This window comes from Papaver somniferum, chromosome 8, assembly GCF_003573695.1.
Source record: "Papaver somniferum cultivar HN1 chromosome 8, ASM357369v1, whole genome shotgun sequence".
In the NCBI taxonomy this organism is placed as follows: domain Eukaryota; kingdom Viridiplantae; phylum Streptophyta; class Magnoliopsida; order Ranunculales; family Papaveraceae; genus Papaver; species Papaver somniferum.
The window spans coordinates 39,778,795-39,798,699 of NC_039365.1; the positions used below are offsets into that span (position 1 = coordinate 39,778,795).

Below are 19,905 nucleotides of genomic sequence, written 5' to 3' on the forward strand. Positions count from 1 at the left end.
GTGAATCTTATATTAATAAGTAATATAGGAAAGGCGCCGAAATTTATAGAACATTTGGGATGGTTGCTACATGCGCCAGTCTGGATAAATTTCATGCAAATATATTGGACGGCTCAATAAATATGTCAGTGGAGAGGTTAACACTCATGGCTCTGTTTCCTTACAGAGTGACGTCACATTAGATGCAAGGTTTTACAATTTTATCCCTGAGCTAAAAACCACCATCAACACTTGTGTTTCCTTCATGTTTACCTAACTTGATTTGTGTTTAAGGTTCTTAAGTGTTCCATCTTGAAAATAGTTGTTTGAGATATTTGGCCTTCTTGGTACACTTCAGGAATGCATACCAATATGCATACTAGTTTGAAAACTGATTTTTTGTAAACAATTCAGGGAAATTCGTTTGAACACCCGTTTGCATACTACTCTCGTTTGCATACTGGCCTATAGACGTCGTTTTTTGGTAAACTTGTTTTCTCCATAACTTCTTCGTCTGAACTCGGAATGACCTCATTCTTTTTGCTTTCTCTTCCTATTTGAATTATCTTCAAAATGGTGATGAGAATTCCTGTATTTCGATGAGTTAAGATTGGTTGTTGTCCCATCTCTTCTTTTTGAGTGTTTTGCTCCGTTTCGTCGCACTTGTTCCACTTCTCTTGGACTTGGACACTTTGATTCTTGGAGTAACTATCTTCTAAGCTCATTTGTAGTTTTTTTAAGATTGTTTTTGGTGAATTACAAAGAAGAAATTTCAAGAATGGGCAGTAGTATACGTTACTCTGGATTCTTAAATGTTCACAATCCTATTATGTGAACTACGATGTGTGGTCGTTAATGACTTTGTATTTTATTCTTTGTTAAGAAAATATTTTTTTTTTACGTCTTTGGTAGCCATTCTTGGTGTAAATCCGTGCGAAAAATATTGATTCTACCTTTTAAGGGCAAATCATCTTGTATGTTCTTTACAAGTTTGTCTCTTCTTTTTGTTGTCTAGGAAACTTCTGGTTAAGAATTTATTTTCTTATATTTAAGAAGAATAACTAGAGTATGAAATAGTGATTATTGTGATTACACATAGCTATTGTCAACAAGTTATCATACTGAATGTTTTTAGATTTATTTATTTAAATTCTAAGTTATTTGGAAGATGATTTTGCAATATTAATCTTTATTGGTGTCTTATATTGCAAATTATTGTTATGGGTTATGTGTGTTTACGTCCGTGAACTATGATTGTCCTATATTTGTCAAAAGTTAAGTCTATTGTGTCATTATGCAAATAATGATGGAAAATAGAATGAACTTTTGAATTGCAAAGATTAAGTCTATGATATCGTTAATGCAAATATTGATGAAAAATAGAATGAATCTTTGAATATTCTGCAATATTGATCTTTCCTTGATCCACTCCTATGTGAAAGTACTTTATGGATCCGTAAGGTTTCTTATGTTGAGAATTTCCGATTAAATTAATCATAGGTTCTTGTGGGGTTAATTTAATTGAGTTTGCTGGATGCAAATTCGTGTTTCATGTAATTTGTTAATGTCCAAATAAATCCTTCTTTTCTTGTGAAAGTAAGGCCGCTATAGTTGTTCTTTTCGGGAATGACATTTTATGGGGGAGAGTCCTTATTTGAACTTGTGCTTAATTGCAAAATCTTCGTGGGGAGTACGACTGTGGAATGTTCCAGGATTTTTCTTGTATCTTTATAAACTCCTTGATGAATACACTAAGTTTCGACTATGTGAAATCATCGAAACAAAGTTGATATGTTCTCTTTTAGTCATGAAGTATCTCTATGAGAATTTCATTATGATCCCGCTAATTTTTGTACCTTTGCCAATTATATATTGACAAAAAGGAAGAGAATTAATATGTAGTTCACACTACAAATACATATGGTTTACGGATCATTAGGTAAGGGGGAGTGGTTTTCATTGTGATATGAAGTATTAACTAAGGGGGAGTGATACATATCACCGTAGTACTATTTTCAAAGTTGTGATACAATTGGAATTTGATGTTGTGTAATAATACCATGACACTGTATGACAATAATTGAGGACAATGGTTTTCTTATTGTTATGAATACGGATCTTCAACAACTATGATGCTGAGTTGAACACGTTCAGAATCACTGGAGTACTTGGAAGCGATGAAAATTTCAAGTAATGTTGAAGAACCAAGGAAATCAAGCATTTGGATGAGAAGCTACAAAGTTTATTTATTTTGTAATCCATATGTATTGATAGTTTTTTCACTAAAATTGACAAAGGGGGAGATTGTTAGAGCACTGCTCGGTAAAACTCGCAAGTGTTGCTATCTCAAGCTTGTTTATCAAGTTTAGTTGTCAAAACTATAAGTCTTGATTTCTAGTCTACTTATAGCTATGTCTCGGATTAGGATAGAATATGTGGTTGAGCTTTAGACTTCACGGCGTTCATCGATTGAAGATGAAGAACTACTAAGGGTAGCTTGTGGAACTTCATCAACAAAAGGTATGTGAAGACTTGAACTCATATATCACTCAGAAGTCTATTTCTATTTTATCACCTATTGAGACAAAAGTCGTATAGCTATATAGACTTTACTTTATACACATTTGATATTTCGAGCTGAGTTTAACTCGCTTACATATTTCTCGAAATATGTGTTGGTAAGCTTTCGCTTTAACCAAGTTCCTCTTTATTCTGGACGAAATTCAAAAAATGATCATGTGAAAATTGCCTGGTAAAATCTTACATGATTTGTATGAGACAGTCATTTGATGTAGACTCGGAGTGTTTCGCATTGGTCTATTGATCACTTGAGAAATGTTTTGAATCTAATAGTTTGTGTGATACATCTATTCCCGTCTTCCAAGAATGTTTCAATGATTAACGGGGAGTTTAGAACGATTAACCATTGATTGAATATAACACAGTATGCGTACTTGTATGCTAACTGTTGCAAGTTACTCAAAGTCCAGGAACCATAGTATGCATACCCGTATGCGTACTGGTTTGATAGTTGAAGTCCAGGAACTTAGTATGTATACCCGTATGCGTACCGGATGAAAAGTTCAAGTCCAGGAATTCAACTGAGTTTGGTTATGTACGACAATATGCACACCTGTTTGCATACTGGCGAACCCAGACCAAGTCCGGTTACTTATACATGCGTACCCGTTTGCATACTTGGGTGGGTTAAGTTCCAAAATCGGTTTGTTCATGAACAAATACATTTATATAATAAGGAATGCAATCTTTTGCAAACCATGGGTATAATGTTCATGAATTAATTCGAGTGAATCAAAATCGATTTTGCTTCAATTGTGTCTTGTCTACTTCTATGAGAATATAAACAATTGAACAACTCCATAACTAGTTTCATTTGAGTCATTTGAACTAGTTGTGATTAAGATGAACAAGGTTTATATGAAAGTATTTATATGGCTAACTTTGGTTAAATATTGTTGAGCCTGAAAAGGAGAGGGTACCCAAATATGCCTCAAGCTAAAACTTTTCCTACCTATAAGTCCTTTCTCCGAAAGTGATTGTCTGTGGACTGAGTCGAGACAATACAACTAATCGGTTCACACTTTTGTGATTGTCTATGGATACGAGATCGAGACAGTACAACAACGAAGTATGTTTACTTGATAAAAGGTTCGGACTTAACCAAACACAATAGGATTACTTATCAAGTAAATAGGAATTAACGTTTGTGTAATTTACTTTAAATTATAATAAAGACAATTATAATTGCAGAAAATAAAAGTAAATGACACAAAAAGATTTTGTTAACGAGGAAACCGCAAATGCACAAAAACCCTGGGACCTTGTCCAGAATTGAGTACTCTCAGGATTAAGACGCTATACAAAATAAACCAACTTCGTATAGTTGAAACCAAGCTACTAAACCTATAGTTCACCTAGTTCCGTCTGTATTCCCACACCTCCAACTTATGAATAAGTCACGTATTTGGAACAATTCCTTTGGTTCGTATTCCAAACAGTAAATGAACAACAAATCTGTTTGGTAGCAACTCTCTTCAACCAAGTGATGTGAGTTCGACAAAGGCTCTTATGTTTATCTTAATAAACTCCTTCGTCAGGTTCTTAGATATATCTTATCCCCAACTACCGAATTAATTGTTAATATTTTGCAATTAATACTTTTAATCACACAGAATTGTATTGATGCCGATCTACACAACTAATCAATCTAATCTATCACAAGGATAAATCGCTTATAGTTGGATCCTCTATACCGAAACAAGTATTGTGCACACCAAAGATTATGAAGCCCAAATAAGAAATCTTCAATATTGTCTTTGTCTTCAAATCTTCTTAGATCTTCAATAAACACCTGCACACAACAACTTGAATCTCTTGTGATCAATCACGCAGAAAACAGAGTCCGTTAACAATAGATTATCACAAGACGTATTTATATCTACAAACAGTCTAAAGATCCCTGTCGAAACTTCGATCTAGTTTGAGTGAATCTTATATCAGAAGAGAAGATTCTCAAGCATAAACAAACTAGGAGCAGTCAAAGTTCAACCACCGTTAGTCAATCAAATCAATCGAAAGTAAAAGATAAACCGCAATTATCTAGTTTCCCACCAACGGTACTAATAGAACTTCTCAACCCCAAAGAAGACTTTAAACTGAGCGGCTATAAGAGATTTCGCCTAATTAGGTTACTCTCCTCTCCGAATAGGCGGCTTCACCAGTAACAACACAACCGAGGAAGTTTGCTGTCACGAAGGATTAGTTTTCTAGAAATGCAAACTTTCATATTTATAGACAAGGAAGTTTGGACACCAAGGAATTTCCAAAACCAAAAATATTCTTAAGATATTCATTAAAGCTCAGTTTCGGTTTCCATAATTCCTAGAAATGCTCTGTCCAAAATATTAACCGAAAATATCTTTGGAAAATCTCTAACTAGTAAATGCACATTACTAATTCTCATTTTCCTAAAATAAAAGATTCTTAACTAATATATTCGATCCCGGGATTTTCTTCCTTTAGCTATTAAGGAATAACTTTGAATAATTAAAGATAAGCGTTACTGCACGTGTTCAAAGTATGTCGACATCCTTACTTTGTAAGTCCTCTTTCATACTTATAACCTTGAAACCAATTTTCCACACTTCCAAACAAGTTTAGAATTGGTTCATCTGACTTCAAGAACTATATGATTGATCAAGAACACTCAATCACAAATCATGGGTTTAACGGTTCTACCAAAACAAGTTTTCGTTCTACCTCCATGTGAGTATTGTGCATATTCACACTAGCTTTCCAAAATTCGGTTGACTAGGTACTAGGATCGGTTCCCCACATATATATGATATCTAACTTGTACTTGCTGCACATGTCCATAGGAATAGTTCCCCTTTGCCTAAAAACGTGTTGCACATGTCCATAGGATCGGTTCCCCTTTCTACTATAAACTTGTTGCACCTCATACAAGGATCGATTCCCCTTTGTGATGTGTTGCACCTCTTATTAGGATCGGTTCCCCTTTACCCAGAGTTGGTCTTACACAAATCACAAACTCGATCATACCATCTCAGGTGATTACTTAAGATCGGTTTCACTAATAAAAGTCATACCAATACAAAAGTCAGGCCTTTGTGAATAGTTTTACCAAGAACACAAACAAGTCATGAGCGGTTATACTAATCACACATATTGGTTGTTCAAAAGATATGCAATGAATAACAATACCAATAACGCCTGGCGATTTCCTTTTCGATTCACAAAACAAGTTCATGACTTTACTTACTTAAAACACATATAAAACATTGTTTCTTAGGATGAAATCCTCACCTCATACCCATACATAATCACAATATCATTTAAACGATTATGTCGATGTCTTATCTCCAAAGTTTAATGGTTAAGCAATAAACCTCGTATTGTATCCCTTAATACTATGTCTAACTAGAGTGTTCATGCTTCACAATTTTGTTTTCAATATGCACGACTTGAAAGATACGTCAGGGAATGAAACAGTTCAAGTCAAATACCACTAACCTCAAGTGGAAGGATGATGTTGTCGTTGTAGATCCTTGATTCTTCACTTCTTCAAGTCTTCGCAATACTTGTAATGTCTCATATCCTAATACTTTCAAGCTAACCTATACGAATTTGACTCTAGTACATAATCAAGCGACTCTTTAAATGAGTTTTGGTTCACTAAAATATGACAAACAAACTTGACATACCAACGCTTGGTGGGTTCAACCGAGCTATGCCCTAACAGAGCCAACTATGTGCAAACGTTTGGATATGGTTACTCATACCTAAATGAAGTTATATTTCATTTGTGTATAACAAGCTAAGTTCGATCTAACGGTTGAAAGATATTAGCTTGACTCTAATCATGTTTTCATCTAACGGTGAATATTGAATGCTTTGTTACCAAGGTAGCATTGATTGAAAAACCTGATTTGAAGACTATATAAGGGAGAACTCTAGCAACTGGGAAACCTAATCCCCACACCTCCTGTGTGATACTAGTTGCGACTAGAGTCGATTCTCCTTTAACCTAGGTTTTTCCTAAAACCATTATAGGTTAACGACTTAAAGACTTCATTGGGATTCTGAATCTAGACCCCGCTATTTTCTTTGTAGTTGTGTGTTCTGATATTACTTTGTTCTATCGTATTGAGTACTATCTTCTCTAAGATTTGCTCGAGATTTAATCTCCGATAGGTAATATAAAAAGTAGTCACAAACATCTTCGTCTCATAGTTTGTGATTCCACAATATCTTGTTTCACTTCCATACGATTAAGATTATTGTGAGGTGATTGATATTACTAGGCCGTTCTTCGAGAATATAAGACCGGTGTATCAATTGGTTCTTGGTCACCTTGATTTATCAAAATACGGAACAAAAACTCGTAGGTATTTATGTAGGAGACAGATTTATCTATTCAATAGACTTTTCTGTGTGAGATAGATTTGTTTATCAAGTCTTCGACTTTGGGTAGCAACAACTCTTAGTTGTGGGTGAGATCAGCTAAGGGAATCAAGTGCGCAGAGTCCAGCGTGGTTCAAGAGGCATAAGGAACGCGACTGTACCTTAATCATTGTGAGATTGGTTAGGGCTCAACTACATTCCAGTTTGAAGTTAACTTGTAGTAGGCTAAAATATGTAACGGCCTAATACAGCGTGGTGTTCAAATCTGGACTAGGTCCTGGGGTTTTTCTGCATTTGCGGTTTCCTCGTTTACAAAATTTCCGGTGTATGTGTTATTTCTTTTCCGTATTATATTTTTATATAATTGAAATATTACAGGTTGTGCATAGTTCAATCAATTGGTAAATCCAACCTTTGGTTGTTGATTGAAATTGATTGGCGCTTGGATATTGGTCTTTGGTACCATCCAAGTTATTTCTCATATTAATCTTGCTCACAGATTTCTATCTGTTCGATTGTAGATTGATTTGAGAAATTGAGATATAACTCTTGGATGTATTTTCCTTGATTAAGTCTGACTGTCTAGTTGATTCACTTGGAAATATATTGGAGTTAGTCCATACAGATTGCCTAAACGAAATATTGGGTGTGGTTGTTAGACCCCCGCTTTTTTATTTTCAGATCAATTAGTACCAGTTACTTCCTGGTCTTCTTTGGCAAAGCAAATAAAACAATCTTCAGCAAGTACAAGTAATATTAACTCTCTTGGTAACTAGCAATCTCCAACAAGTGTAAGTAAATATAATTCTCCTAGTAAATAAGGACCAGCTAAAAAGGCATGTAAACAACCAAGTCCTACTGTTATGAAATATAATTTTAGGAAAAATATTGAAAAGGATGCTCTGAGAATCTCCAATTTAAAAAATGAAAGTGTTATTTTGGAACATAAGAGGCCTTAGAAGACTTAGGGCCCAAGATAAATTAAGATCTTTAGTTAGTAATTTTAACCCCAATTTAGTTTGGATTGTTGAACCAAAAGTAGTCTGTTCTTCTTCTTTAAGCAATAAATTAAAATTTCCTGAAATGCAGAGGATGGAAATTCATAATTGTACTCCTGTAGATGGGGAAAAACTGTTCGCTAGTTTTTTAGGAAAGTGAAGAGACGATCGTGCGGACGGGACTCCTCAACCGAGCATACTGCTTAACCTCAAACAGATGCACTGTACGGGAGTGCTTTGAGTTCGAGAGATCAATCTGTAGGACTCCGGACTAAACCAAGTCAATGGTCGTTGCAGAGTCAATTCGGTCACAAAGAGGGAGATGGGTTGATCTGTATGAGGGAAGCTGAGAATTGTGTGGGATCAATGATGATAAAGGATTGTGGATATGTTGTGGTTTTCTGCAAATTGATGAACTGCTGAATTCTGTCGAGAAGTTTCGATTGAGAGAATTGTTGTGTAGATGAATGTTGTCCTCAGTCATTGATTCAGAACTTATTTATATTGTCAGAATAATAAACACATTGATCCCATTAAGTATGACGGTTTCTTGAGTGAAAGAGTGGGAAAGTGGGAGATCGTGGTAAAATCAGTTCCATGTCATGCGGAGACTTGGTTGTAGGCTGCCAGACCAAAACCCTAATTGATATCCCCCATGTGACGTGATTGATGTCTCACGAACGTGGAGTCTGCAAAGAAGACGTGTATTTGATTAGTCAGTCGTTGACTTAATTAGACAGTGAGTCTAAGTTTTGTTGAATTGAGCATGATTGACGAATGCTCAGTGATTAATGTCAGATGTATAGTTCTTATATTGATATTGCTCGTCCGAGCAAATATTGTAAATTCGATGAATTGTTGAATATTGAGTTGAACCAATATTCGAGCAACTGAGCAAGTATTGCTCAATTCGATAAATTACCGAATATTGATAGTTGGATCAATATTCGAGCAACTGAGTAAGTATTGCTCAATTCGAAATAGTGCTCGTCTGAGCATTAGATAATAAAACCTAATTATGGAGAAGTGAGGGACCGACCAAGAGGGAATGAGATCGTCCCTTGGTGGTCGTGGGACCAGCTGATGCTCGTTTGACAAAATTCCAATTTAGTTGGAAAGAGTTTGGATCCAATATGAGCAATTGATCAAATTAGGTAAAAATTATAAAGATGTGTGGGACCGGCTCCTTGCAAGCCTTAGGGACGGCCTTGGTCGGTCAAGGAAGCATGCCTGTGTCACCACAATGTTCGTGTCTCAGTCCTGAGAGTTTTGGTATTTTCTGGTGTGCGTTTGAGCAATATTTTGGATTTTCAGAAGAGTTTGATCTTTGACTGAAATTCCTGATTTTGATCGAATGAGCAAGTAGAACTTTGCTCGTTTGATAAGTATTTTGAAAATATGAAAATAATAATAATAATATTTTAATATTTTCGTGAATAGCCTAGTCGGTCATGTGACCATTTGACTTTTTGGCTTTTTCATGGTTTGAAAATATGGAAAGACCAGGGTTTTTGCTCAAATGGAGGAATTTCATGAGATGATGGAAATAATAATTATGAAAACAAGGGATTGCAAGGTGTAGGACCGGACATAGCCAGGGCATGACCGGTCGGCTAGGTAGCCCGGTCCCTCGACACTCCCCCTATTTTTATTATTTTTCATGAAACCGTGAAAATATGGAGAAACCGTGAGTTTTGCTCAAACAAGGAAAGTTTCTTGAATGAAGGAGTCTTCATGAGATCATGAAAATAAAATAAAAAAAATAATGAAAGAAAGAGATGTGGGAGGCCGGCCACGGCGTCATGAACGGCCGGCCGGTTGGCCCGGTCCCTACACGCCTCTTTTTATTTTTCATTATTATTTTCTCTCTCCTATTTTGTGTAGAATTCCTCGTTTGTCCATATTTTTGAATGCTCGTTCGTGCATTTGGGTGCTCGTTCGTGCATTTGTTGAGTACACTTGCACCATTTTTTTGGGGCTTACTCAGTGATAGTCCAGACTCCCAATTGTTGAGTAATTATTACTAATTCATGAAATTCAGCGGAGAATGATTCATGAAACGGAGTAATAATTATGAATTGTGCATCTATTACTAATCCATGAATCCAGTCGGGGAATTCAAGGAATGGAGTAATGAGATAAAATGGTTATCTATTACCAATCCATGAATCCAGCCGGGGGATTCAGGAAACAGAGTAATGAGATATAATAAATTATTTTCTAGGAATTCGGTGGGTGAATGTTACGATAAAATTAATCTATTGTAGAATCGAGATATGAGATAGTTGAAGCATCATACTCATTCTGAAAGGTGCATAGTTAGGGAACAACGTGCAGCGTCGACGTCCAGAAGGCGTTTAGCCCTCTAACAAACAATTGTGTCTAGAGAGCCGCCTGAATCTATACACGGTCTCTCTACATAGTCAGGAAACAACGAGTATCGTCGACGTCCTGAAGGAGTCAAGCTCTCTAACAAACAATTATGTCTACAGAACCGCTCAAACATTATTCTATGTAGAGGTGGGTCTCTCTGTGTAGTCAGGGAACAACGTGCATCGTCGACGTCCTGAAGGCGTTAAGACCTCTGACAAACAATTATGTCCAGAGGACCGCCCAATCATTTTATTCTACATAGAGGGCATGATGAAATGTGCAACATCGAACGCTCAGCCAGGGAGGCCTTTCGAGAAACATGTTCTCATGGCTCTGAGAGGAACGCTCACTCTGTCAGAGATCGTGAAACGGTTCACGGATCGTAAAATATGAATCGTCACATGCGTTCCTGAAGCCGGGTCAGAAACATGTAGTGTCATAATTTTACGATTTTGACCTTTGTCGAAAATCCACCATCAACATTAAGTTACCTTCTTAGTGAGGGGTAGTCATGTTCCGCAGTAAGCATTAAATGGCGATTTTCCAGTTGACGAGATAATCAGTTAAACTTGGTCGTACAAAGGTATTTTCAGAATCCCTGATTTATTCCAATAATGTCATGTACGAGCAAATGCTCACGTAAGGACCCTGAAATTATGATAGAGTGTCATCTCGCGAGTACAGAGAGACGAAGCACTGCTGATTTGGATGATCTCTCGTCCGGTGTTTTGGTTAGTTTAGCGTTTACGGGACCGACCCAAAATAAGAAATCCTTGTTTTATTAGGTTTTTGGAAATAAATTTGATATAAAAGGGAAAAAGCCCTAATTTTTTTTATTGACCGAACACCTCTCCCCTTCACCACTTCCACGTTTGAGCAGCTGGAGGAGATAAAAATTTCACGTTGGAATTACCAGTTGCCGACGCCACCGACCACCGTCCGGCCAGTTTCCGGCCGGCACCGACCATGTACGTGAATTTTTTGTTTGTTTGTTTGTTCGTTCATGATTCGTTCATAACACAAAATTTCATATGGGTATGTGTATGCGTGAGTTTTTTGAAATTTTATTTTAAGAAAACATACGCCCGTCCATTTGTTAGTTTAAGAAATGAGCAATAATCCCTAACATGAAAGAGATATACAAATTATTAAATAGTTCTGATCTGCTTCAAGCTCCATAAATTGGTTTGGACTTTTCTTGGTCCAATAGTTAACATGGTAATTATAGAATATTATGCAATTTGGATATGGCTGTTTTAACAAAGAGTGGCTACATCTCTATGTTGATTGGGGTTATAAGTTGGGAAGTAGGAATGCATCAGATCATTATCCCTTGCTGGGTAAAAGTGCAAATATTCCGAAACCCAAAAATGCTCCTCAGATATTTCAAAAAATATGGTTAGATCATCATGAATTTCTGAAGGAAATTGAAGACAGTTGGAGTGAACCTATAAATAATGACTCTTCTTTTGTATTCTTGCAAAACTCAAAATATTAAAGTTAATTTTGAAAGAACGGAACTTGAAGGTACTTGGCAATGTTCAAATCAAGAATAAAGAAGATGAAGAGAAAGTTAAGGCTCTAATGGTTTTATCTGACAATTATCCTCACAATGAGAGTACTATAGATGAATTAGTTTCAGTGAAAAATATTTTTAATAGTAGAGAGGTGCAATACAATATTATGTTGAACCAGAAAACTAGAATTAAATGGATAAAAGAAGGCTTTATTAATACCAACTTTTTTCATACTAATTTGAAAGTCACACAAGCAATAAATCTTATTTGTGAGTTAGAAGATGAAAATTTTGTCATTTCTGATCAAACAAGAATTACTGATACATTGGTTAAATTTTTTGGAAAAAAAAGTACTAGCATCAAGATGTTCAAGTTGTACCTTCCTTGCTCGAAGTCACAGTTGAATGTCGCGTAATGCTACATGGTATTCTTGATGTGACGGAGATCAAAAATACTATCTTTGATATGGATCCAGATAGTACACCTAATCCGGACAGCTTCTATGGAATTTTTAATAGAGTTGGAGTATTATTCACAATGATTTAGTTAAGGCCATTCAATTCTGCTAGAAGAGGAGATTCATTCTCAAAGGGGTTAGTTTCAATTTTCTAGTTTTACTTCCAAAAGTTCAAGGTGCTAAGAAAATCTACTCAGTTCAGGTCCATTAGGTTAAGTAGTGCTTGTTTCAAGGTCTTCACAAAAATCATAACCATTAGAATGGGAGGTTTAATGAGCAAATTGGTTTCTCCTCAACAGGTAGCATACATTAAGGGCAAAAGCATTGATGAGCAAATCCTCCTTGAATCTGAGCTTAATGAAATGAGGAAAAGGAGAATAGGTGAAATGTTGGGCATTCATGAGCAAACTCTTGGATATATTTCCGTTGATTGAGTCTAACTGTCTTGTCTTGGAATTATATTGGAGTTCTCCATACAAATTTCTAAGTGAAATATTGAGTGTGGTTGTTAGACCCCCGCTTTCTCAGATTAGTCCTTTACTATTTCAGAAGATGATCCAAAGGAGTTGAGTGCTTGAAGTCTTCACAATGGCTGAAGCAACTTAAGATAGTGGTCTCTATATTTGGATTTGTGTGCATTGACCAAATTGGTTGTAGGCATAGGGATACTAAGGAAACTAGGTAAGTAGTTGTAGTTTCTCAACTATACGAAATTGGTAGTGGTCTTTGTATAACGGCTTAATTCTGAGAGTATTTAAAACTGGAATAGATTCAAAGTTTTTCTACATTTAGGATTTCCTCGTTAACAAAATCTTGTTGAGTCTTTAATTTTACTTTACGCAATTTGATGCAGGGTAGAAGCGTTGAATAAAATTAAAATCTAAAACTCATGTTTCCGAGAGACCACTCTCCAAGAAAACACTATTTTTCAATTAATCCAAATCTTCTCCCCTAATATCAAAACGTGGAGCTCTTTATATAGATAACTCCTTACCAAATTAATAACCATATATTTTCTTTAATTATAAAAAATGCTTATTACCTTATCTAATAGATATTTTCTAAATTAATAAAATACTAAAATAAATACTATTAAATACTTCTAAAAATTACCTAAATAATAAAAACGAAAATATCTTAATTAATTAAAATATTTTTGCTAAATAATAATAATAATAATAATAATAAATCAAACGGGCACCTAGCTCAGCTGGTAATTCCCGTTTCCCAAAAAGTTTCATGCGTTCCAGGAGGTCCCAGGTTCGAGCCCCAAATGGCGTAGTATTGCAAGAACTAACATGGAAGTTAAAGTTAGCTTGCACCCATTGTGACACAATCTCAGCCCCCCATCCGCTTCGGCTCCCTTGGCTAGGTTACCTATGAGGCTCACTGGTAGGCTAACACGGAAACCTGTTCAATTAATGTAGTAGTACGTTGTTGGAGCTTAGCCTGTTAGGCTTCCAACTAGTTAATGTAATACACTTTATCTAATAATAGAATAAATAAAAAATAATAAAATAATAATCAAAGAATAATAACAACAAAATGCATATTCCCTTTCCCTAAATACTCCACCACAATTATAATTAGTGTTTTAGTTATAATTAAAAGTAAAAATACTGTAAGTTAATCCAACCACTTGGGTTGGTCTGTATAGTTAGGTTCAGTTTTGGTACCTAATAGATATACCAAGTGTATACCTTGTTGTTGCTATCTTCTTGACAGTCTATCTATATTAGATCACACAAGGTATCGTACTTATATGTTGATATGGAAAATATTTTGGTCTACTTGATGCCCTCGTCATTTCATTTCAAACTCTTGCTTATGATTGGGAAAACCTTCGTATGGATGATAACGATACTTTTGAGGAGTTTCATGTAAAAATCTTTGAGATTTTCAAAGCGTTGCTCGATTGAACCCGCCAAGCGTTGGTATGTCAAGGTTGGTTATCATATTTTAGTATCAAAACTCAAAGTTGCTTGATTAGATTACTAGAGTCAACTTCGTTGGGTTAGACTAAAAAGTCTAGAAATGTTGAGACACACAAGTATTAATCTGAAGACCCGAAAATTCTGAGGACGTAGCGACATCAATGAACACATCATCCTTCTTCTTGAGGTTAGTAATACAAGACTTGACTTGTTTCCATTTCTATATACTTTACTTTCAAGTCATTTAGATTGAAAAATAGCATGCGAAGTTATATATATGTCACTCTAGTATTAAAGACTTGATCATCTTGTTGTGATCAAAGTGTCAAGAAAGAATGTACAAGTTGTGAAACAACTTTGGTACGAAGCGCAACACCCAACTTTTCAACTTCGCAATTGTGAACTCAACAATAATCTCTGATTTACTTCTTGAGTCTGATAGAATGGTTATCAAACATATTAGTCCTTTATTGTTTAGTAAGACGATCGAAAGGATTTGAGTGCTTGAAGTCTTCATAGCGGCTGAATCAACTTAAAATAGTGTACTCTATCTTAGGATTCGCTTGCGTTGACCAGATTGGTTGTAGGTATAGGGATACTGAAGAAATTATGTAACTAGGGTAGTTTACTTGGTCTCCATTATACAAAGTTGATACTGGTCTTTGTATATTGGATTAATTTTAAAAGTATTCAAAATTGGATTAGCCAGGTTTCAGATTTTTTTTTCCTATATCTGTAATTTCCTTTACTTTTACTTTTCGCAACTACATTCAATGTTTTAGTGATAATTAAAAGTAAAAACATTGTACGTTAATCCAAACACTTGTGTTGACCCCTATAGTTAGGTTCGGTTTAGGTGCCTATTATATATACTAAGTGTATACCTTGTTGTTGCCATCTTCTTGACAATCTATGTCTATACTATATCACACTAGGTATTAGACTTATAGATCGATATTGAAAATATTGTGGCATACTTGGTACGCTCGTCGTTTCATATTTTATATATGGGTAAGAGTCACTCCTTTAATTGATATTGCTGAATTTTCTGACTTTGTTAAGTCTAATCTGAATATGAAAGTAATGGATCTTCTGCGCAATAGGGACTGACTAATTCGTAGTGATATGATCCAACTACTACATGTTAATCTTCCCATGGTTAGTGGTGGTCAAGATATCCTTATATGAAGTGGAGATTTAAAAGGCAATTCTACAACAGCTGGAGCAGTCAATAAGATCAGATTAAGAGCACCAGATCTTCATTGGCCTTCTCAGGTATGGAAACATTTTCTTCATCCTGGAATTGCAAGTAATATATGGAAAATTTTACAAGGAGTGTGGATGACACTGTCATGATTGGTGGTTGGTTTGAAATGGTGCATTTGCAAACATGCTCAGGATAACATGAGTCATATTTTATGGGCCTGCAAATTCAATGAAGAAGTATGGAGTTGGTTGGTTAGTATTTTTGGCTTCTTTTGATGATATTTTTACGTCTGCTAGTCAAAAAAGCCATATCATCAAAGAAATTTGGTAAATTGCAGCTTTTGTTACCTTAAGACCACGCCAAGTTCCAAATTCCATGCAACCTCATCATTTGGGATAGAACATGCAAGACCATTTTATGTTAGACGACATAACAAAAAAGAGAAAATGTTTTTGAATTTTCGATGCTTTTTAAGAAATCTTTATTATTTATTATAAAATCCAATGAAAACAACGGGTTTCGATAAAGTTAGTTAGTAAAATAATACTATTATAAAACATGATATCTTTAGAAAAACTGTTGTTTTCACTAGATTTTAGGAAATTTTTTAATTTAGTGTTTTCTTTTGGATTCCAAGTTTTAGGAAAGTTTTATGTCGTTTGGATTGATGCTGAACGCAAAATGTATTATCGCTTTCTTTTGGATTACAAACTATCTTCCATAAAACCTCCGAACACGAACAAAACTTACAATAATTTATCCATGGTTTAATAAAACGTATAACTAGATTTTAATTGACAAAAAAATACTTAATTAGTACCAAACTGCGGTTTTTGAATCAAGCTTGTAGTAGTTAACACTACTTAATAAGTAGTAGTACTTATAGCAGAAATTTATGGGTGTTTGAGTTTCACACTTTTAACGGCCACTAACACACTAAGTTATTACTGAAAGAAACGGCCACTAATCAAGTAGTAACTTTTTATTAACCATAATTAGATTCATGGGTAAGTGGACTAATGCGTGTGTATGTGGGGGACGTGCAAAAAGGAAACATACTCATGAAGTGGATGTAATCATCATTCTCAATGTTCTCATCTCATACTGATCAAACAAACATCTGAGAATGAACAGTAACAAAAACTGAAACAAAAACAAACAAAAAACAAAACCCTAGGGTTTTACTTTTCTTTTTTTACATTAATGAATCCGTTGAAATTTCAACACTTTCTTTTTTAGTTTTTACCATCTTATCAAATCACAACCGTTGAAAAAGTTAAAAATAAACGGGTTGGTAAATTGTGGGACCCACTTCGAACTAGTATTATATTAGCTGTCAGACAGTCTGGTCTTTTCTTTCCAACCAACGGTATCCAACGAAGCCTCTCTCTGTAAAAAATACCTCTTCTTCTTCCTCGTTTTAAGCCCACTTCACTCCCCTCTTCTCTTCTCACACCAACACACCTCTCTCTCTCCCTCTGAACCCTGAAACACCGAAACTACTCTCTCTCTAAAAACAGAGGGTTATCAATGGCAGAAGAAACACTTAAAACAACTGAAACACCAAAAGTAGAAGAAGCGATGGAAGTAGTAAGTGATTTGGAAGCAGAGAAAGTCTCAGTTGAAGAAGAAACTGACAAGAAGAATGGCAGTGGTGATGAAGCTGAGAAAGAAATAGCTTCATCAGTTTCATTTAAAGAAGAGAGTAACAAAGTATCAGATCTTCAAGACCCAGAGAAGAAAGCTTTAGATGAACTCAAACAACTTATTCAAGCTGCTCTTATCAATCATGAATTCACTTCTCCTCCTAAACCCAAAGAAGAAGCCAAACCCATCAAAGAGGAAGAAGCAAAACCCATCAAAGAAGAAGAAGTGAAACCCACTCTTACTGATGAAAAATCAAACCCAGAATCAAAAACTATTGAAGAAGGAGAAGAAGAGAAATCTGAACACTCTGTTGAAACCCATGAGGAAGAAGAAAAGGCAAAACCGACCGAAGAAGCTGCTGCGGTGGTTTGTGAGACTGTTGTGGTTGATGAAGATGGTGCTAAAACAGTAGAAGCGATTGAAGAAACAATTGTAGCTGTCCAAGCAACTACTGAATCCGTTGCAGAAACTGTTACTCCAGCAGAAGAGAAGAAAGAAGAAGCTGGATCAGTAGAACCAGAAACAACACAACCACCAGAAGAAGTATTCATCTGGGGGATTCCTCTAATTGGTGATGAAAAGAGTGATGTGATCCTGTTGAAATTTCTAAGAGCAAGAGATTTCAAAGTGAAAGATGCATTCACAATGATTAAAAACACAGTGAAATGGAGGAAAGAATTCGGTATTGATACATTACTTGATGAAGATCTCGGTCTTAGTGATGATCTTGAAAAGGTTGTTTTCATGAATGGATTTGATAAGGAAGGACACCCAGTTTGTTACAATGTTTATGGTGAGTTTCAAAGTAAAGAATTATATTCAAAAATGTTTTCCAGTGAAGAGAAGAGACAGAAGTTTCTTCAATGGAGGATTCAGTTTTTGGAGAAGAGTATCAGGAAACTTGATTTTGGTCCTGCTGGTGGTGTTTCAACTATTGTTCAAATCAATGATTTGAAGAATTCTCCTGGACCTGGCAAATGGGAACTCAGACAAGCTACTAATCAAGCTTTGAATTTACTTCAAGATAATTATCCTGAATTTGTTGCTAAACAGGTATAAATCTCCTCTTAATCTTCTTCATTTCATATTCAAATTGATCTGGGTTCTTCAATTGTTTATGTTATTACATCATTTGACATGTTTTTATTAGATTGACCATAGTTGACTTGAATTGACCTTTGTTTCTTCTTATTGCATTTTAAGGGTTCTGTAAATTCTTAGGTACTCATTTTGGATCAAGTGATCTTAGTTTGAATTGTTTGATTGTGCATCTAATTGATAATGAGTTTGGACAATTATAGGTGTTCATCAATGTACCATGGTGGTATCTTGCATTCTACAGAATGATTAGTCCATTCCTAACACAAAGAACTAAGAGCAAGTTTGTTTTTGCTGGACCATCAAAATCTCCTGAAACCCTTTTCAAGTAAGTAATTGTCCTCCATTTTAGAACCATCTGATGCTATTCTTCAACAAAATGTTATGAAATGATTTACTGAATTTCGTATCATTCGCATAAACAGATACATATCTCCTGAACAAGTGCCAGTTCAATATGGTGGTTTAAACAAAGAAGGTGATAAAGAATTCAGCTCTACTGATCTTGTTGAAGAGATCATTGTTAAACCAACAACAAAGCAAACCATTGAGTTCCCAATTACTGAGGTATGGGGCTTTACAATTTTGCTCCATTCCCATTTTTGTTGCAGTTTTGATAATTTTTTGTTTTGGATTGAATGTCTGATTGTATTTTACTGAATTTTGGAAATGGCAGAATTGTGTTGTTGTATGGGAAGTTAGAGTTGTGGGTTGGGAAGTGAGTTATTGTGCTGAATTTGTGCCTGATGATGAAGCTGGATACACTATCATAGTGCAGAAAACAAGCAAAATCAGCTCAAGTGATGAACCAGTTATCTGCAACAATTTCAAAGTTGGTGAACCAGGGAAAATTGTTCTCACCATTGAGAACTCTAGTTCCAAGAAGAAGAAAGTTTTATACAGATCAAAAACCAAGCCTTATTCTGATTGAAATTGAGTGCCATAACAATTTCCTAAGCCCCAACCTTTTGTGAAAACCATATGAAAACAACAACAAACCCCAAGATGATGGAGTGAAGCTTGTTCAAATCTCACACCAGTACACCACTATTACTACTACTACTAGTATCATCAAGTTTCCTTTTGAGAGAGAGATCTTTTTTGTTCAAAATATGAATATTTGTTTTAAAGTTTTTTTCTTTTTTCTGTTCATGTTGCTTTGGGTTGGAAAATTCTTTTTTTGCTTACTGAATTCGTTGGTTCTTTATTTCTAAAGAAAAATTAAATGTGTCTGGATATAAGTAGTGGACTGTGCGATGTTAACCTTTTACAGACATTCCTATTATTGTTATACTTCCTATTCATTCATTAAAATTGGTTTCGAAAATTTATGATGCCACATGATGTTTGGCCGAATAACCTTAAATTTCTTTGATAATGATGGAAGTCCATGGCCTACTTGTCCCAATTGTTGAGAATTTGAAGTTTTTCCAACCCTACAAATATTTTTTAGACCAAAAACATCCAAGTCGCGCTCGAATCTCCGGGCTAAAGGCACGCACGCATGGAGCCAAAAGCCCTACTTAGATATTGTAATCCCCTTGACCAGACTCTGCATTATCAACTAAAATTTACCATCTTTTGGTCTCTTGTGCAATGTCTACGCAGGATCTCCTCCATGTCTGCTTTGATGAGTATAAAAGAAAAGAAGTCATGTGTATTTCCTTCACTTTCTACTGTCGGAGAAAGTGGTAAATAATTATAAAATCAGGTCAAAAAATGAAGTGAGATTTGGATCAAACATAACCTT

At 35.4% G+C, this 19,905-nt stretch overlaps 1 protein-coding gene across 1 annotated transcript; it reads left to right on the plus strand.

Annotated features, from left to right (window-relative positions):
* The first annotated feature begins 16,787 nt into the window (after positions 1-16,787).
* LOC113306679 (patellin-3-like) lies at positions 16,788-19,393 on the plus strand. Its single transcript, XM_026555584.1, has 4 exons — positions 16,788-18,110; positions 18,359-18,483; positions 18,581-18,722; positions 18,832-19,393. Exons 1-4 carry the CDS (start codon positions 16,941-16,943, stop codon positions 19,084-19,086), a joined length of 1,692 nt encoding a protein of 563 aa, XP_026411369.1. The 5' UTR covers positions 16,788-16,940; the 3' UTR covers positions 19,087-19,393.
* Positions 19,394-19,905: the final 512 nt, after the last annotated feature.